Genomic DNA, 21,465 nt, shown 5'->3' with positions numbered 1-21,465 from the left:
TGACACCACTAGCCCACAATCACATAGACTAAGAACTCCATCAACATCCACCCATGGTAGTGGATACGTAGGCATAGGCAAATACATCCCTTTAAGGCGTAGAACCATATCAGATTTCCTTTATCAATGGTGTAGGGATGATGTGGATGCAAATTTTTTCTAGTTTCTCTATGCATGTGACATACCATTCAATGTTCGTCGCTTACCTTATTGGAATGAAATGGTTTCCACCATCAATGATGCTCCTAAAGAATACTAGAGCCCTGGGTATGAGTCATGACTAAGCTAGAACTGTGGGACTTGATCGTGAAAAAGCCAAATTAACAAATGCTTTGGGTAAATTCACAAATGGTTGGAGTGACTATGGGGTATCCATTCTATCTGATGGCTAGACAAATGTAAAAGGCAAGCCATTGATAAGTGTTCTTGGTGTGTCTGCTACTGGTGCATGATTACTCAGAAAAGTTCAAGATCGCCATCAACATTGCATAACCATTAATTCAAACAATTGAAGATATTGGGCCATACAATGTCATCCAAGTCATCACTGATAATGCTTCTGGTTGTTTGGCTCACAAAATGAACCTTTTTATGCATGACATTATTAAGATCAAGGAACCTCAATATAAATGGATTGGTGAATTGTACAAGAGAGGCGAGAGAATGATAAAATTCTATTACTAGTCATAACAATACCCATGGGATTTTCTACAGTCACTCAAGGTTGGAGCTATTGAAGCTTGGGAAGACTATATTTGCTAGCTATTACTTCACCTTCAGGCGCCTTTTGAAGGTAAGAGAGTCATTGGCTAGCTTGGTATTAAAGGACATGGCTCCAACTGCAACTAACAAGGAGGCTTTTGAAGATGTGGAGGAGAGTCGAGACTGCTTTTGATGGTCTGTTTTGGGCACGTGTGAGGGATGTTTTGCAATACACCAAGCCCATTTATAACATGATTCATTTTGCAGATATAGATGCACTAGCGATTGGGGAGTGTATGAGCAAATGGATAAGTTATAACATGTTGGGGCAAATAAAAGATATTATTCAACAAAAAGATCCCAGCTTGTGTGACCATATTTACAAATATGTGTGTGCATGGTGGGATAAACTTAATGTTCCACTACATGCTATGTAGTGGAAATACTACTTTCCATGCCAAAATACTACTCTCCATTTTGGTTGGGCAAACCTGCACTGGGGGTGGGGTTAGGACCAAACCCCATATAGATCCAGAGGTACAAGTTGGGTATATGGCAACATTAGTCAAGTTGGTCCTTGACAGGGAGGAATGTGCTAGGTTGCGTGGAGAATTACGCAAATACTTCAGTCAAACTGGTTTGTTTGGTTCTTTGCATGCAATGGAAGATAGTGAAAAAATGAATGCTGTCACATGGTGGGACATGCATGGTGGTGGGGACCTTGGGCAAAATTGGCAATAAAAGTGCTTTCATCCATAATGTGAGAAGAAACCGCCTCAATGAAAACTGGGCAGAAAACTTGGCTTTTGTGCACTACAACTTGAGGTTGTTGACAAATTATTGAGCGGGCTCGTGCTGATACATCATATATGACTTGGGACAACAACCTAAAGGAAGATAATTTGGAGGATGGAGATATACATTTAGAAGAATTGGAAGAAAAACTTTTGAAAGATGATGATGAAGCAATAGCCATGCCACCCCATCATCCAGTAGCATTGCTCGAGTTCCACGAGCTTTGCTGCCACCTCCATTTGTAGCCTCATGTGGAGGTCATGTGCCTTCTGGTTCTGGACAGGGCCGTCCGACTATGCAGGAGATGATGCCCAATAGACCATGAGAAAAGAAATTAGAAATTTCTCATTGCATGAGCCAGAAGAAGCAGTAGATAATATATTTACTTGTCTTTTCTAGTTTCTAGTAGTTTTTATAGTTGTTGACTCTTTCATGTTTATTATGATATTTTTTGTAAACAATATATGACAATTTATGTTTGAAGTTGGCAATTATAACTCATTGGTAATCAATAATGAATTTGATGCTTCGTGAAAGTTGAAACATTTCATTTCATGTTTGATATTCTTTGTTATAGTTTAGTAACGACAATGGTTACAAGTACAATGTTTGTGATGACAAATGCTATATATTGAATTTTGAAAGCTTGAAAACTTAAGATTGATGAATCATGAGACTTGATATGTTGTGACATGTAACTTGTGGACATGTGGTTGATGAAAATTATAACTTCTAGATGATGATGTTATATAGTTTAATCCATGTTTTTATGCTTTTTATATCTATTTCATCATTCTACATGCTTTTGTTGACATATATGCATCAAAATATATAAACATAAAAATATATATTATATAATAATTCGCTCTCGACCCAGGTGCTTTTGAAAATGTCGCTCCTCGCTCCTTCTCCCGCTCTTGCTTCTTGCTTCCGCTCCCGCTCCCAAGCAGCCTTGGGAGTAACCATACGTTGAGTGGCAGGAGTGTGGAGCCGTGACATAGCTGTCGAGAAATCTAGGGCATTAGCATTAGGTGATTTCTCTAGGATTAGTGATTGCTTGTGAATTCTTTATACTTCTTTAGATTAGGATCTTCTTATTCTTAGTTTATTAATGTTCTTCATCAAACTGTAACCAATGCATGAACATAAATAGACAAGAGACACAGAATGTAGGTTATCAGCCAGTGCCAAAACCTCTCACTCTTTGAGAGGAAAAACCGCACAAATTCTTCTTATAGATATTCCAATTGACGAATACGTAGACCAAGACCCTTGACCTAGTAGCCTCTCCAAGACCAAGACACAAGTCCTCTTCCATCTTCTTGTTCACTCTTTCTTGGTTCCTTCTACTTCAAATTTTGCATCATATGTGATGACACCCAATTGTGATTACTATGGATATCAATATTCTCCTCCAGCAGTAACACCGAATCTTGAAGACATATTGCTGAAACATAGTTGCTGCCCTTTGAGACACCACCGAGATCTTCTTCCTTGTAACAACAACGAGATTTTGTCACAGACATGTGACCTCCTTCTTGTGCATCACCGAACTTAAGATACCCTTGTCACTATAATCAGAACTTTTGTTCCTATTTTTGTCACTACAACATCCATCCAACTTAGACAAAGATCCAAACTACTGTTGACTATGATCATCCCTAAACAAAACCTCGCAGTCCCTTCTCCTTCCTGTGATTGCATCGAACTTATCATTGCCATTGTCTACTCGAAATCATAGAGATATCTGAATTATACTCTTCCACTGTCCATGCAAAATTTTGTCTCTATCACCCAAAAAACTCAGAGAAAGATATCCGAAATTCTGTCTCTGTGGACTGGGCCGAGGTTGCTATTTATAGTGGTCTGTCCGTCATATTAAGCCGACATGAACTTATGAATAGGTGTGTCTCCATAATGAGAAGCTGACATGAGTTAGTTGCTTTGAATTGAAGCCGACATGAAGAGGAGGACTTTGTGCTTGTCGTTGGAGGGCTATTATAGACTCATATATATTTGACATATCCCAAGAAGGGTTCTTCATACATGACATTGAATCTTTGACTCTAATGATAAATCTGAAGGCTCTCAATGGGAGCCAACTAAACAAAAAATCTTGCTCATGAAACCCATGATGCAAGTCATTGCAAAAATAATGCTATTCTCTTCTTTTCGTCATTGACAAAGATCATAATTACATGTCATTATGAAGACCGAACCTAGTTACATTTTACAACAATAGCCACTAGTGTTGGCCGCCATAAGAAGCCATGAACATTGGGAAGGGGGTAGCTAGATGGATCGCTGTAGCTAAAGGCGCGTAAGGATAAGTTGTTGGAGAGGGTGTTGCAATTAGGCTAAGAGAGTCAACAGGAGGTGCAAGGGACGATAAACAAGTTTGCAGTAAGGTCAATCCATTGAAGGAAATATATAGCCACAAGAGAATCGCAAGTGTGCCATATGAGGTTGTACAATGTCAGCTAGCAGTCGAAGGTGCCGCGAGGCAGAGGACAACATCAACAACACTAGTTATAAAATTTCCGGCCACGAAATTTTCAGTGAAATTTTTTATTTAGGAGATGGCTATAATCGGTTTGAGGACAGGTTGGAGGGCACATCTAACTTCAACCCTTGGAAGGTGTGGGTTGCATTAGTCCTTATGGAGAATAGTTTATGGGAGTTTGCTAGTAGCATGCTCACCAAGTCATCCCGCCTACAGATGTTGTAGATCTCGAATCTCACCTATCTGAGAAGCAGACAACAAGGAAGATGTGGGAGGTTGTGACAAAGATTTATTAGAGTGATAACACCAACAAGAAGACGGTGTTGAGAGAGAAGCCTAGGAGCACCAAGATGACTGGATTAGATACTATGACTTGTTATATCACCACGATCACTCAAGAACGTGATGAGTTGGTAGTAGTTGGGGAGGTTTTGACAGATGTAAAAATGGTGAGGATCCTTGAACTGTTAATTTTGCATCAATTGTTCTATGCTGCGACTATTACTTCAACAACATCCAATAGCATCCATTTTAACAATTTTACTTCTTTGATTAACCAATGACAATAGAGAAATAGTGGATAGAACAATTATACAAATGCATAATGAAAGGCAACCAAGAGACAATAGACACAATATTTGGTCAATGACTAGGGAAAAACCCCACAAGGGGGAAAACCCTTTACAAATATTCTTCTATTAAGCAATATCAGAGTACAATCTGGGTGCCGTAATTGGCCTACTCAACAGAGAATTTCCTTAGCAGCTATACCTTACAGTTTGAGAGAAATTTCCTGGCTGAAGCCCCAGAAAATTCTTCCTGCAACTCCTCAGCACAAAACTGCTCCTGCAACCCCTGCGTCTGTCCCTCTCCGTCTCACGCTGGCCCTGCGTCTGTCCCTCTCTGTCTCACGTTGGCCCTGAATCAGCGCCAGGAGGCCCTGTGTCAGCTCTAGGAGCCTCTATGTCAGCTACGCTAGCCCCTCTGGTGCTCTGTGCAACACTTGGCTGCCTCTACGTGGCCCTGTGTGAGCCCTTGCTGGCTATGCGTCACCCTTCTTGGCTGCTGCGCTGCTTTCCCGACACAATATCTGACTTCTTTGTACTCAATGCCCCTCAGCTGCTTTCTCGATCACTGATTCTATCTCTCTTAGCAAACCCCGCTCTAGAGAATAAAATGACTGATCATTTGGTGTATCTTCTCCAAGTGATCCTCAAGCCTCTTCTTATAATTTTCCTGTTAACATCTCAACGGCCGAGATTAAATCCCTAATCAACGGCTAAGATTAGATCTGGCTTGATCCATGTCTTTTGGACCACTTTAACACAGATTCATATTAATACACATTAATATTTTATTTTCCCTAAGTTTAGACTTAGTGACTCCATTAAAAATATTAATTATTTTAATATCTCCTGATCTGTTTAGAATATGCCCAAACCCTTTCTGGTATTGGAGATCTCATGTGCCCCAACCTCTCCACCAAATTTCGTGGCTAGAGCACATCCGATGCTGCCCCAAATCAACACTCCCTCTTAGCGAGGACTGTGCTCTAGCAATACTCCTCACTCAGTATTACTCTGATCATCCGGCATCGGTACCTGTGCTGATGCTAGGCCTTGCTGCATCTGTACGACAACTCCCTCTGCATCCGTGCTGCTGTTGGTCCTTTCTCCCAGCACTGCATCCACACTGCTCCTCTAATCATGTTGCATCGGGCTGCTCACTGCTGCACTGCAACTCAGTTACTGAGAAGTAAGTAACTGATCCTCCAATTGACCTCCCTGTTGGGCTAGAAACACCCACTGATGTTGAAGCTTCCTCTGCTGCTGACAAGTGCTCCCTCTCTGACCTCTGCGCTGCTGCAACAACTCCCTGCATCTCGCACCGTTGCACACATCTTTGTGCCTTCCTGCACTGGTGCAACACTCTCGTGCCTCTTGCACTGATGCAGCCTACTAGCTCTGCGCTTTCTCGGGACTCCTGCACTGTAGCTCTCTCTGCCGCTCCATCCGCATCTGTCTCTGCCCAACCAGCCAGTCCTCCTACTCCTCATCGGGGCTCCTGTAGCAAGGTATAATCCAAGAGGCTGGGTACCTCAAGGATCCTGCCCCTCATCATCTGTAGTCCGTCTGACTACAACTCGATGTCTCCACACTTCCGCTCAAGTGGTGCGTGTGCACTCATGGCACAATCATCGTCTGTCAAAACTTCCTTCTCTGCCCATGCTGGCGCTGCCTTAGTCTCGGAAGACTTCCCTTACTCTTCTTTCTTCGGCTCTTGGTCGCATAATGACCCATCTCCCCATAGTGGAAGTACTTGATCTTGGAGAGATCTTTCTTCTTCTGCTTCTTTTGCTTTCCCTCAGATGCTAGGGCCACATCTTCCTCCTCCTGCTTGACCTTGATCCCTTTGCTGCTGCTACCTGTCTTCCACTGCCATCTGATCTCTTCCTGGAAGAGCTGCCCACATCTCGTCCCAAGGTAGGAGAGTCCCTCTGCCCAGGATACTCTGGACAAACACTTCCCACTGTTCTGAGACAACATTCAGGGTTGTCCTCACCATAAGCTCCTGATTCGGTGTCGCTCCTATAGCAGTCAACTGGTCTTGGATTTGATTCAGTCCTCCGAGGAAGTTGTCAATCGATTGACCTTCTTCATCTGATACGACCTCAACTGATTCTCAAGTAGCATTCTTCTCTGCACAGAAGTATGCTGGTACAGGTTCTTGAGAGCCTCCCACATCTCAACTGCTGTTTCCTTCTCAGCTATATGTGGTACCACATGATTCTTGACCCCGTCAAGGATAATGCACTTGGCCCTTGCCATTGCCTCCTCGTACTTGTCGTTATTATTGGGGTCGACTGGGATAGCTATAACCTTCAAGGCGAAGTTCTTGACACGATTCCTGTCAAGCACTGATAAGATTCTGGCCTTCCAAACTGCAAAGTTCGATGCTCTGTCCAGTCTATCCTGGTCTCTTACCCCATGTAGTGCCATGACGCTCCTCTACTTCCCTCCTGGAAGTTCTCTGTTTGACTCCGAGTCTCTACTTCTCGTCTGGAAGTTCTCTTCTGGACTCCCTCTGAGTCTTGATTTCGCCCTGGAAATCCTTCTGCCGCTTGTCGAGATGCCCCTACTCTGATCGTCTTGTGCAACTGCACTGCTGATCCAGGTTCCTCAGCTAGAAACCCTCGGTAACAACTCCTCTGGCCTTGCTCTGTCAGGTAATGTTTTGACTACAATACCTCACCAGCTCCACTCTGAAATATCACTGCAACCTTCTAGACCCCAACAACTGTCTCTTTGTGAACTGTGTCAACCCTTCTCTGCCCCACGCTGGCTCTGCGTCACCCCGGATGGGTCTGCTTCAGCACTGGGATGCCCTGCGTTAGTCCTCTGGCCCTCTACGTTAGCAACGCTGGCCTCTCTGAGGCTCTGCGCAGTTCCCGACTTCTTCTACGTGGCTCTAGTTGGCTCCGCGTCACACTTCCTTGGCTTCTGCTCTGCTAGAAACAACTTCTGTCACCTTAGGACAATTGTTTTCTGCTACTATTTTTCCGCTCGACTGATGTCTTTTAGTCCTCCTGTGATCTGCAATCACGCTTTGATACCATGTTGAAGTTTCTAATTTTCCTTAGTTAGAAACCCTTCATGCACTTTTTCTAATTTATTCCTACCCACTTGTTATTTTTCCTTTAACAAGTTATTTACGAAGTAAATATTGAAAATAAACACCAGTGCATGCTCAACATATTACATATCAACAACTAAAAGAAACAAGAACAAACACACCACATGACACCATTATTTTTGGATCAATGCCTCTGGAAAAACCCAATGCAACTATCTGAGGGTTTTCTTATTAAGCAATATCAGAGTACAATATGGGTGCCATAACTGGCCTACCCAACAGAGAATTTCCTTAGCAACTATACCTCACAGTTTGAGAGAAATCTCTTGGTTGAAACCCCAAAAAACTCTTCCGGCAGCTCAGCACAAAATTGCTCCCGCAACCCCAGCGTCTGCCCAATCTGGACTGTGACTGCCTCTCTCTCTCTCACGTTGGCCCTGCGTCAGCCTTTCTTGGCCTGTGTCAGCTCCGGGAGCCTCTGCGTCGACTACGCTGGCCCCTCTGGTGCTCTGTGCAACACTTGGCTGCCTCTGCGTGGCCCTGCATGAGCCCTTGCTGGCTCTCTGTTACCCTCCTTGGCTGCTGCGTTGCTTTCCCGGCACAATCTCTGCCTTCTCTTTTTCTCTGTACTCAATGCCCCTCAGTTGTTCTCTTGATCACTGATTCTATCTCTCTTAGCAAACCCCGCTCTAGAGAATAGAATGACTGATCATCTGGTGTATTTTCTCCAAGTGACCCTCAAGCCTCCTCTTATACTTTCCCTGTTGACATCTCAACGACCGAGATTAAGTCCCTAATCAACGGCTAAGATTAGATCTGGCTTGATCCATGTCTTTTGGACCACTCTAACACAAATTCATATTAATACACATTAATACTTTATTTTCCCTAAGTTTAGACTTAGGGACTCCATTAAAAATATTAATTATTTTAATATCTCCCGATTTGTTTAGAATCTGCCCAAACCCTTTCTGGGTATTGGAGATCTCATGTGCCCCAACCCTTCCACCAAATTTCATGGCTAGAGCACATTCAATGCTACCCCAAATCAACACTCGTTGGACATAATCTTTGACAAAGTGACACCGAATATCAATGTGCTTTGACCAATCATGAAATACTGGATTCTCAGAGAGCTTGATGTGACTTTGATTATCCCACATGATCCCGGTCGCTTCCATCCTTCTTTTGAATAGGTTCACAAGCAATTTTCTAAGCCATATGGCTTCGCATGAAGTTGTGCTAGTGGCCATATATTCTGCTTCAGCTGAGCTCAGAGTTACGAATTTCTGTTTCCTACTGCACCAGGAGGTCATCCCCAATCCAATGTTGAAACAATACCCAGAAGTAGTTTTCTGATCTATTGAACTTCCAGCCCAATCTGCATTAGTAAACCCACCCAATTTGATATCATTACTTCTGATGTATAAGAGTCCATAATCGACTGTTCCTTGTATATATCTGAGAAAATGTTTGGCTGCTGCCCAATGAGCCCTCTTTGGTTCCACCATGAACTGACTAAGGGTGTTGACAGCGTAACAAATGACTGGCCTGGTATTGATCAGATACATCTGGGACCCTATGAGCTGCCTGCATAAGGTGGGATCAACATCTTTGTCTTCTGATGCATCAATTTTCTTATAGTTGGTGATCATTGGAGTAGCCACCGGCCTACAGTCCTACATCCTGAATCTCTGTAGCATATCTCCCTTGTCCAAGGAAGATTTTACTATTCTGCTGCCAAACTTCCAACCTAGGAAATAATGCATCTGTCCTAAATCCTTCATGTCAAAGTCTGTGGCTAGATTCTTCTTGTAGTCCTCGATGAGCCTGGATGATCCTGTCAGGAAGAGATCATTCACATATAATACTAGGACTAGAGGCTCATTCTCTACAACTAGATAGTAGAGATTGGGATCGATATCACTCTTGACGAACACCATCTTCTGCAAGTAGCCATCAGTTCGACCATACCATGCTCTAGGTGCCTATTTCAGCCCATACAAGGCTTTCTTCAATTTGCATACATGAGATTCCTTCTCATGTGTCTCAAAGCCTTTTGGCTGTTCAATGTATCACCCCGTTCAAGAATGTCGTTTTGACATCCATCTGATGATCTCCCATCCCATCTCTGCTGTTGGCTACTGGGGCGAAGGTCTCTACGTAGTCTATTCCTTCTTTTTGAGCATACCCCTTAGCCACAAACCTGGCTTTGTATTTTTCCACAATGCCGTCTGCAACGTATTTAATCTTGTAGATCCATTTCGAACCTACCACTACTCTGTCCTGAGGCCTAGGCACTACTTCCCAGACATCATTCACCATTATAGAGCTGTATTCCTCTACCATCGCATCCATCGAAACTTGATGTTGAGCGGCCTCTTGAAAATTGGAAGGCTCTCCATCCTGAGCGACTAAGGCCTGATATCTATTTGGTTGTCTTCGCTCCCTTTTATTGTTCCTGGGTGCACCGATGAAATCTTCTGCATCCTACAAAATCTATCAAAGTTCCCGACTCGTTCTTCCCCTGGTAGTAGGTGCATCTATTAGCTCCTCCTCTTCCTGTGATTCCTCCTATTCTGAAGGAGAATTCCTGGTACTGGCTTCCGCTGGTTGAAGTGGTTTGACCAACGGCTCATCTTTTGACTGCTCCTCGGAAGACATTTCTCGAGATTTTCTGAAGGCCCTATCTTCGATGAACTTCACATCTCGTCGAACTACTACCTTCCTGCTCCGTGTTAGATAGATTCTATATGCCTTAGGGTTCTCGCTGTATCCCACTAGGTATCCTTTCTCTGTAGTTTGACCTAACCTCTTCCTCTTCTCCGTGGGTATATGACAATATGCGAAACTCCCAAATATCCTGAAATGACTAACTTCAGGTGTCTTCTCGGTGAAGACTTCCTCTTGAGTAATCTTGCTCAATGCGCTATGAGGAGTTCTATTTTGGACATAGACTGCCGTGCTGCATGCTTCTACCCACAGGAATTTTGGCAGATTCTGATCATACATCATGGCCTTAGCTGCTTCCATGATAGTCCCGTTCTTCCTTTCTGCTACTCCATTCTGCTCTGGATTGTAAGGAGCTGTCCACTCTCTTCTGATGCCCTCCCTAGCACAAAAATCGGTGAAGTTCTTGTCGACATATTCTTCACCATTGTCTGAGCGCAAAACTTTTATTTTCTTTCCTGTCAGATTCTCCACTAGAGCCTTGAACTCTTTGAATCGACAAAAACCTCGTCCTTGGTTTTCAGAAGATAAATCCAAGTTTTCTTGAAATGGTCATTGATGAAGGTGACGAAGTATTCGGCACCACTAAGAGCTTTTGTGGACATCGGTTCGCAGATATTTGAGTGTATCAATCCTTGTACACTCTTGGCCCTATTTTTACTTCCATGAAACGCTGCTTTGGCATACTCGCCCAGAGCACATCCTCTGCATACATCATTTCGTTTTGTACGAAGATTTGGAACTTCTGTTACAGTTTTCCTGAGAATGCTGAGAGCCCCACGGTTCAAATGTCCCATCCTTCTGTGCCATAATTCATTCAAATCCTTGTCTCCATTACTGCCTATCAGTGCCATTGGTGATTCTAGCTGCAACCTGTACAACTTGTTACTTCTGATTCCGATCTGTACTTTCTTTTTCCAGCTCGGATGTTTAACGTATACTTTCTCCTTAATGAAGAAAACATCATAGCCCTTGCTTTGAAGTTGTGATACAGAAAGTAAGTTCATCCCCAATCCTGGCACATGCAGTACATTGGTAGCTCAGAACCGCTCTCTCGTTTCTGTTTGAAAAACTATGGAACCGTTCCCTACTGGAGTACACTTTGCCGTATTCCCCATGGTGATCTGAAAATTCATTCTTTCCCCCTGATAATCTGAGAAACATTCCCGGATTCCTATCATATGCCAGGAGGCTCCACTGTCTATATATCATACCTCTGATGATGCAAAGCTTGTTACGCAAGCAACTTCTTCTTCCAATCTGGAAGCCAACATAGGGAAATCGAAATTTCTCTCTCTTGTGCAATTTTTTGAAAATCTGCACGGGTCTCCTGACGTGGATGCCTCTGCATTATGATTTTGACCCATAATTGATTTTCCCATAATGTACTTGCTGCCTCTCACTGCAATCCAGACCACTAATTCGAATTTCTCAGCAAACTCCGCTCCAGAAATCGAACCGATTGGTTTCCCTTGGTGTGTCTCCAATTGACCTTCAAGCCTCTTATATTTTTTCTGTTGAGTCTTCAATGACCGAGATTTGGCTTGATCCATGTTATTTAGAACCTTCTCACCCAGTTTTATATTAATGCCCATTAATATTTTTATTTTCCTAAGTTTAGACTTAGGTACCCATTAAAAATATTAATTGTTTTAATATCTTTCTAACTGGGTGGAATTTCCCCAAACCGTTTCTGAGTCTTGGAGATCTCATGTGCTTTAGCCTCTACACCAATTTTCATGGCTAGAGCACATCCGATGCTACCCCAAATCAACATTCAGTAGAGAGAGTGCATCATCCAAAAGTCAAAGTTAAACTTTGACTAGCCAATGTCCAGTATCAATATCCAATATCCAAGTATGACAATATGCCAAGCAACTTATCCAAATCAGATACAAGAGAGAGAGAGAGATGAAGTCAACAAAGTTCAAATATGATCCTTCTGCAAATCTGTCCATGTTAGCAGGAGTCAACAACAGCGATGTGTGACCGGTCAAGTCAACAACATTCAAATCATGGACACATCTGCTTCAATTTATTTCGGTCAAAGCTAAGTCAATGCGGCCTCTTTTGCTGGTTAAGGATCAGTCGAAACAACTCCAAAAACCTCGGTCAAACTTGGTCAATGGAGAGAGAAAATGTACAACTCTGTTCTGCGGTCAATCCTGTGATCAACAACAGTCAAACTCCTCAAAATGCCTCGGTCTTAGTGTCCAAAAATGCGGCCTGATGGGACAGACCTCCAAGAAAATTGAAGTCAAAAGGCTCCTTTTGACCCTTGGTCAATGCTGGTCAAACTTCAACTGCAAAAAGTCAACACAGGTCAAAGGTGGTCTAGCTGCTTTAGAATTCGTTTCCTTCCTCACTGAATTCTGCCTCCTTAATCAGATCCAAAACCCAAGAAAACCAAGCCAAACCAAATGCCCAATCATTAAAAATCAAAGATGCCAAAGAGAGGAGTCAAAGATGCCTCCAAACCATGTGAGAAGAATAGGCTGCTCCAGACCTATACGAACCAACCAAATAAAGGAGAGAGAAGAAGTGATTGTGTTGATGATGTCCAAATGAGGCATGAACCAAATAAAGGAGAGAGAAGAAGTGATTGTGTTAATGATGTCCAAATGAGGCGTGAGGTCACTTGTATTTATATGCAACTTGAGGGGTGCCATCTTGTCCTTGAGAGGTGCCATTTGATCCAAGGCCAACCTTGACAATTTTGTACTTGTGGGCTTGACTTCAAAAATCCACTTTCCCTTGTCCGAATTGAGTGCTTCAAAAGTGAATGTTGGTCGTCTCGGAAAGAGGAATTTAATGCAATGGTTGGAATTTGTCACTGAGTTGCCAAATTAACACTCCCTCTTAGCTTGGAAGAAATTCCAACAGAATCATGTGATCATCATATGTCTCTTGTCATCATGTCATGTACATCTCTGCTCATCTCTACTTGTCTTTGCTCATCTCATGCCGAACACTCGCGAATCTAAAGAAGAAGAAATGCTGCAGGGGAGCTCCAGCTACCACCTTGACTCTATCACCATTGAGGAGACTCTGCACTCTTGCTATATAAATGAGAGCTTTTTCATATTTGTGTATAAATGGTTTGGATTTATATGGATGCACATGACTATATATGCTTTTCTTTAAAACTTGAATATTTTATGTGTTTCTGGTTGACTGGTTTTTTGGTCTGGTTCTGACCGGTTCCCAGTCTTGGTGGGGGGGGGGGGGGGGTCTACCGGTTCAATGACCAGTCCAGTTTTGAGAAAATTGATCTAGACAAGATCCATATCCAATACATATCCAATTGAAGCAGGGTGGAAGGGGATCCCAGAACATATCCTTGTTTGCATTATAAAATTGTCTGGTAATATGTAAAGGGGGAATAATATATAAGAAGTGGTTACAATAGGATCCAACCCTATGTAATGGTCTAAATCCTGCTGTAATCACCAGTGTTAAGTTTTACAATCAGCTAGCACTAGACAGCTGCAGCTGGAATGAAGGTTGGCACAACAAGTTTTGCATGTGGATTGCTCTCATGCAAAATAAAATAAATCAGTTACTGTGTAGTTCCACCATATTAGCAAGATTTGAATAGGATTTGGTGCGAAAAAAATACGTAATGAAAAATCTGGTATTGATCCACTATGGAAGTATACATCTCATGTTACAAACATATGCATTTTTTTTTCCAAATTTGAGAAGAATTTCAGCCTCATTAGTGGCCATTAAATAAAAAACAATAATCCATTCCTTGAAAAATTGATGACTAGCTTTATATTTATAGTTTTTTTTTACCCCTTTTCAAAAATTGATTTTTCTAAGTTTAAAAGACATCTTATATTATCAAAGACATAAAAAAGTAAATTGACCATCCTGCATCTGTACCATACCAAAAGTTTACTGAAGTTTGTATTGCTGCCAAATTTGCATACAGCAAAGGATAATATGGCTGAATATTGCTACGACAAGTTCCACAACATTGTTGCTAGGAGGTGCAATTATAGTATGCTTGCCCCATTCTATATACACCATTTGTGTCTTCAGGGATGTTCATATAATTCATGAAAGAGCTTTGTAAGGTTTGTCTAGGAGTGCCAAAATTTAGTGGCTCTCGAGGAAGGGAGTTGCTAACTTGCAAGCTAGTATTTGGAGTTTTTCTATAACTGAGTAGCAAGTTAAGAGTTATAGTTTTTCTAGAAATGAATAGTAAATTGAGAACTGCATAGAAAGTTAGAAGTTGATGTTTTTCTAGAACTGAGTAGTAAAGTAATCTGTGTACACATTCTATGAAGGTGTGTGGCGTTCATGTATTTTTGTCATGTTAAATTTTTCATATTTTAATGTTTACCTTATGAATGCATCTGTGTATGGGATAAACTATTTTTCCAACTTAATTTTTGGATGATTGTGTAGATAGAGAGAGAATGAAGGAACAAATTTCACAAAAAAGAAGAAATAAATCCTTTTAATGTTGATATTTTTGTTGCTTATTACTGATACTAGATTATCTTAGGTAGTGCTTGATTTCGTGACTTCATGTCTACTACAATATGTCTGATGGTATTTTAATTGTGTACATCTTGCAGGTGCTTTGGTTTTATCCCATGTATGTTTTCAGCTTTATTATTAGCAGCATATGGTAAACCCCTCTTTACATTATTAAACAATGTTTATTATATTATGAGTCATGACTCATAACTGCATGGAACTGCTTCTTGGTTGATTTGTAGACATGGACATTTATGGTATTTGGATAGTCATCTATGCTTTTAATGGTATGGGTGAGAAATGGCAATATAGAACTGAAAGATGATGTCATTTACTTATGCAAACAATTTTGTTTTTGAATCTCACATGACTATGATCTTTGCAAATGTCACTTAATGCCATACCATAGTTTTTCTTTATCATTTTATATCTCTATTTAGGTGTTATTTGGGAATTTGTCACGAACATGGACGCTTTATATGAGAAAGGGTACTTTTCTCTTTTTCTTACTCATGATTGTGTTGCCTCAAAATTTAGTAGGTCTTGTGTGAGGGTTCACAAGACCAAACCTAGACCAAGGGACAACACCATGAGGTGGAGGCCCACTACCACCACAGCCAAAACCTCCTACTCTAGTGGATTTTCATCACGAGGGAGGCTTCCCTATGTAGGTCACCTAATGGATATTCTAAGTCTAACGCTTGGAGGTGATAAGGATAGGCTAAGGAAATACACTTAGCTTAAGGACAACACTTAAACTAGCAAGGACAAGCCAAAGCGTGCCCTTCAAAGACCTATCCAGGGCACAAGTGACCTAGGGTTTAGTGACTAAGCAAGGATGAAAGGCTTACCAAGGTACACAAGGCCAAGAAAAGGCTTGACAAGATCAATATGATTAATATTTGGGACAAAAAGCCTTCAAAAGGCCCCAAGTTGAAGCATAGGGTTAGATTAGGGCTTACCCTAGGGCAGAATTGCCTAGGGCTTGTGACGACACTCCTAAAATGGAAGAATTCATTGTGGAAAATGAACTATTTTGAGGTAATGAGTTACAAGCCACACGTAGAAACCTCCCAAAAGCAAACACAGTTGTCCTAGTTGAATTCAACCCCAACCCTAGCCTAGCGACTTGCCTTAAAGGGCAAAAATTAATGGAGAGGGAGAAAATTTAGCTTTAAGCGAGTTTTTATGGTATGATCACATATGTGGAAAGCATAGTGCTTGATCTTGGGTGATGGAGTTGTTGTCGCCCAAAGTGTACACCAAGGGCCACAACGCTCATGGCAGGGGTTGTCACTCTGATCCCTGCCCACTCCGTTCTAACTCTCCTAGGCAAGCTAAGGAGGGTAGTCCCTGTAGAATGAAACTAAAGGATTTAACTTGTTGGAATAACAAGTCTACGAGATATGAGGGTAAGACGTTTGTTATCTAAGTAGTTTGAATTAAGATTAGAAGGCAAGTTACGTTATTAAAGTGAGCAATGTGAGAGATAACTTTACTTAGATCACTATGACACTTAAGATGAAACAATAAGAAACCAATGCCTTGATAAAATGCTCAAAGAAATTTAAAAGTGCTTGCACAACAATATATGATATCTCAAGCTACCAAGTAAGCAATGTTGCAAGGAAAGGTTAGCAAAAATATGAGACTGATATATGAGCAAAACACAACTTGAAAATTAAATGAAATGAGTACTTTCACTTTAAAGAGATACCAATATTATAATGTAAGAAGGAGTGAATAGTACAAGATAAATGCAACCTGCAAGTAGGTTAGGAATGCTCATAAAATCAATGATGAGAGATGAAAAAAACTAGAATTAAAGAAAACAATTGCTTCAAGGAGATGCAATTATAGCCAAATGATTCAAAGTGAGAACTATAAACCCATTTTAACCAAGGTTATAAAATATCACTTTAGAACACAAGGTTACAATATTCCAATAAAAATCCAATGGAGAAACTTTAGGATTATCCAATGAGGCAATGCCAACAGGGACAACACACTCAATTTCTTTAATATTTGTGCTTGTTTAGTTAATCTTCACTTCTATGATATATCAATCAGAAACCGGTGAACTTTAAATATTACAAGCACAAGTATTAGGTGAGATTGCTAAGAAGGAAATCACTACTCAAATCTTAGATTAGAAAGACTCGGTAATAATCTCAGAGCATTTTAGAAATGTAAGTTGGTGAATGTGTGATTAGGTTCTTGGACTAGCAGAAAAAGAGTGCAACTTTCTTTTGTCAAATACTAGTTGTAAGATGCTTGATATGTTAATGCTAACTGCCTTTGCAAAACAAAAATATCAGTCCTAAAATATGCTTACAATTGGGAGGTAAATAAGCAAAAATCCCAATATATACAAAAATAAAAAAAAATAATTCAAACCCCAAAAACCCTAGTTTCAAAACCAAGATTAGAGAAATAAAATAATTGACAAGATTTATTTCACAAATATAATCAAATCTATACAAATAATATACAAATCTATTGGATCTGAGGAGTATGAGTCCAAATCCGCTCTCAGATCAGTAGAAATAAACTCTTCCTAGCTAGATTTATCTATTTAGCACAAATTATAAAAAAATTAATTAAAAAAATGAGGTACTAGCCCCAAGGATCATGCAAAAAGAAAATCGTATGATTTAAATTATCAAGGCTTTTCAGATCTTATGCCTTGGGAGTCCGTTGGTCTGACTGAGGACTTCCCCAAACACCCAAATTTTTAAATCCAAATGATTTCTGCACACTTCAGATTAAACTGTCAGATTAATAGAGACTTAAAATAACAATGTAATTTAGTATTGGGGGCTTTCACAGTGCATTATATTAGAAATCATTTTTTGGGATTCAACTGCGTTAAGTAAGTCATTCATCTATGACCATTTCCATGAGAGGTAGTCGTAACTGACTAATTTCTCATGAATTTTGAAGAGTCCACTAAGCACTCATTGCATTGGGTGATGCTCACAGCGGTGAAGAAGTTGGATTGAAACTAGTGAAATAAATCACATAGTGTTAATCATCACTTCCGGGGCTTGCACCCAGTAACCAAGACTTCCCGGGAGGTCACCCATCCCAGATCGCCTCTGGCTCAAGCACGCTTAACTGTGGAGTTTTCCCCACAATCAAGCCCACTTAGCTTGCTACCCCATTTGCAAAACCTTAGCAAGTATTGTGCCTCATGAACCATTCAAGTAGAGTTCCCTTCACTCTTTTGAATTAAGTATTGCGGGATTTTGCAATGCATTATATTAGATATCTTTTTTTTGGGATTCAACTGCGTTAAGGAAGTCATTCATCTATGACCATTTCCATGAGAGGTAGTCATAACTAATTAATTTCTCATGAGTTTTGAATAGTCCACTTAGCACTCATTGCATTGGGTGATGCTCACACAGGTGAAGAAGTTGGATTGAAACTAGTGAAATAAATCACATAGCATCAATCATCACTTCCGGGGCTTGCACTCGGTAACCAAGGCTTCCCAGGAGATCACCCATCCCAGATCGTCTCTGGCTCAAGCACGCTTAACTGTGGAGTTTTCCCCACAATCAAGCCTCCTTAGCTTGCTACCCCATTTGCAAAACCTTAGCAAGTATTGTGCCTCCTCATGAACCATTCAAGTAGAGTTCCTTTCACTCCTTTGAATTAAGTATTGGGGGCTTTTGCAGTGCATTATATTAGATATAATTTTTTGGGATTCAACTGCGTTAAGTCATTCATTTATTATAATTTCCATGAGAGTTAGTCGTAACTGACTAATTTCTCATGAATTTTGAATAGTCCACTTAGCACTCATTGCATCGGGTGATGCTCACAGGGGTGAAGAAGTTGGATTGAAACTAGTGAAATAAATCACATAGCGTCAATCATCACTTCCGGGGCTTGCACCCGGTAACCAAGACTTCCCAGGAGGTTATCCATCCCAAATCGCCTCTGGCTCAAGCGCGCTTAACTGTGGAGTTTTCCCCACAATCAAGCCCACTTAGCTTGCTACCCCATTTGCAAAATCTTAACAAGTATTATGCCTCATGAACCATTCAAGTAGAGTTCTCTTCACTCTTTTGAATTAAGTATTGGGGGCTTTTGCAGTGCATTATATTAGATATCATTTTTTGGGATTCAACTGCGTTAAGTAAGTCATTCATCTATGACCATTCCCATGAGAGGTAGTCGTAACTGACTAATTTCTCATGAATTTTGAATAGTCCACTTAGCACTCATTGCATCTGGTGATGCTCACAAGGGTCAAGAAGTTGGATTGAAACCAGTGAAATAAATCACATAGCGTCAATCATCACTTCCGGGGCTTGCACCCGGTAACCAGGACTTCTCAGGAGGTCACCCATCCCAGATCGCCTCTGGCTCAAGCGCGCTTAACTGTGGAGTTTTCCCCACAATCAAGCCCACTTAGCTTGCTACCCCATTTGCAAAATCTTAGCAAATATTGTGCCTCATGAACCATTCAAGTAGAGTTCCCTTAACTCTTTTGAGTATTGGGGGCTTTCGCAGTGCATTATATTAGATATCATTTTTGGGATTCAACTGCGTTAAGGAAGTCATTCATCTATGACCATTTCCATGAGAGGTAGTCGTAACTGGTTAATTTCTCATGAATTTTGAATAGTCCACTTAGCACTCATTGCATCGGGTGATGCTCACACGGGTGAAGAAATTGGATTGAAACTAGGAAATAACTCAAATAGCGTCAATCATCACTTCCGGGACTTGCACCTGGTAACCAAGACTTCCCGGGAGGTCACCCATCCCAGATTGCCTATGGTTCAAGCGCGCTTAAATGATATCTAACAATGTAATTTTTCAAAAATTAGAGATACCTGCTAATTCAATTTAAATTAAAATGCTATATTAGATCCAATAACTTATGCAAGATATTTGTGCAATAATTTATTCCATGAAGACTAATAATCAAAAACTTATAAAAATATTAATCAACAGAACATTAAGAACAATATTACTATAAGAAGCCGAAGAGGAACACCACCATCAATGAAAACCCCAAAGACTTTGCATTATTATTATTCCAAAAAAATTACAAGAGAGCATCGAGAGCTAATACACGATTCAAAGATCGGATCCTTTGTGAGACAAATGACCTCTAATTTATAGATAAATTCTCCAAACAGCTAGTTGGCTTGATGCTCGTCAAAGTAATCTTGACCGTTGATAAAGATTTGATTATTTTTTAATCTCCACTGTCGAAATATTTAGTTTTTGAGGGATTTTTGAATTTATCTTTTAATTTATTTTTAATTAGCTCAAAATTAATTATTTTGAGCTAATTTTCTCAAAAAACTGACTTTGACTTAACCACCAAGGCCCAAAGGTCCAAAATTTATTGAAATTTTCAATATTCCCTTGGTGGCGGACCTCCAAAAATAATTTCTTTAGAACCCACGAATTAATTATTTGGAAAATTTATTTTCCCTAAGACTTAACTTTGACTCTAATTAATTAAATTTTTGGCTTATCATTTTTAATTTATTTTTGCTAGAAAATTTAATCAATTAACACATGAGGGGATTAATTATTTTTTCCAACTCTATAATATTTTAGCATCATGGCTAAAATATTATTTACATAAGATAATTACATTTAATCTATGAAGGGGGAACACCCGTTCGTTTTAGACCCTCAATTATTTACTCAATTCCGCGACTTAAAATATGATCTATTAGACCAAGTGATTTGTAATAAAATAAGCTAGACAAATTAGCTAAAACTATTCCCAAATCACTTTACAGAAGATTTGATTAGAACACTAGGACTTACCTAAGAGATTGATGACAAAATCCAACCTAGCTTTGGGGTGAGGCTGGAAGGAAAAACTCTGCCGATCATCCGTATTTAGAAACACACATGGATCAGTAAAAGGAAAAACCTCTTAGGATAGAAATTTTCATCAAAACGATAGGCTTACCTAGGTTGTTACATACATAGGCGGTCTTACTAAGATCATTTACATTACAAACATGCAGAATGGGTCTACAAATTTGACAAACTATCGACTGATGATGAATCCTGGATGATCTGGACAATGGAACATAATGAAATCCCTTTTGCGAAAAAATGGGTGTACTGCTATAGGGTAGTTGACGTGGAGTGGTCAACAAGAGTCTAGAGGGAGATCTACTTATGGAAGAGTCAAACCCTAGAATGGAGTAAGGGATAATAAAAAACCCTAGTTTTCAAAACCTTAACTATCATTTTATGAGGGGATAAAATCATTAAGGAGAGCTTAACATGAAGATTCACTTAAGGGATTGTCACACACTCTTAAGGGTAATGCATATAATACTTTGCTAAGATTTCATAGAAGAATATTCAATAAAAAACTTGAGCATAGAAACGCTAACAACAACCATTCCATGCAATAACCATAAATGATATTCAACAATTAGAATAGTTACAAGAAATGCATGAATCAATCCTTTATTATCCGAAAATGATGTCTCCGAAAGAAAATACTCCACAAAAATCACCTATCCACAAAGATACAAGTCTTTTTTAGCTAGGCCAAAGTCCTTCAAAGAGGCCGAATTGATCCAAAAGTGATAATGATAAATGAAAATGAGGTG

General features: G+C 40.3%; 1 protein-coding gene across 1 annotated transcript in view; it reads left to right on the top strand.

Annotated features, from left to right (window-relative positions):
- Positions 1-21,465, top strand: part of LOC149215076 (etoposide-induced protein) — a 182,539-nt gene that overhangs the window by 51,095 nt on the left and 109,979 nt on the right. The window contains exon 4 of the mRNA XM_089392504.1: positions 14,953-15,005. Coding sequence (XP_089248630.1) covers positions 14,953-15,005 — 53 coding nt within the window. The remainder of the gene's footprint in view (positions 1-14,952; positions 15,006-21,465) is intronic.

This window comes from Pinus tabuliformis, chromosome 1_1 (assembly GCF_031772625.1).
Source record: "Pinus tabuliformis cultivar Carrire ecotype Pingquan chromosome 1_1, CPIR1, whole genome shotgun sequence".
Classification (NCBI taxonomy): Eukaryota; Viridiplantae; Streptophyta; class Pinopsida; order Pinales; family Pinaceae; genus Pinus; species Pinus tabuliformis.
This window is presented reverse-complemented; position numbering and strand designations above follow the sequence as displayed.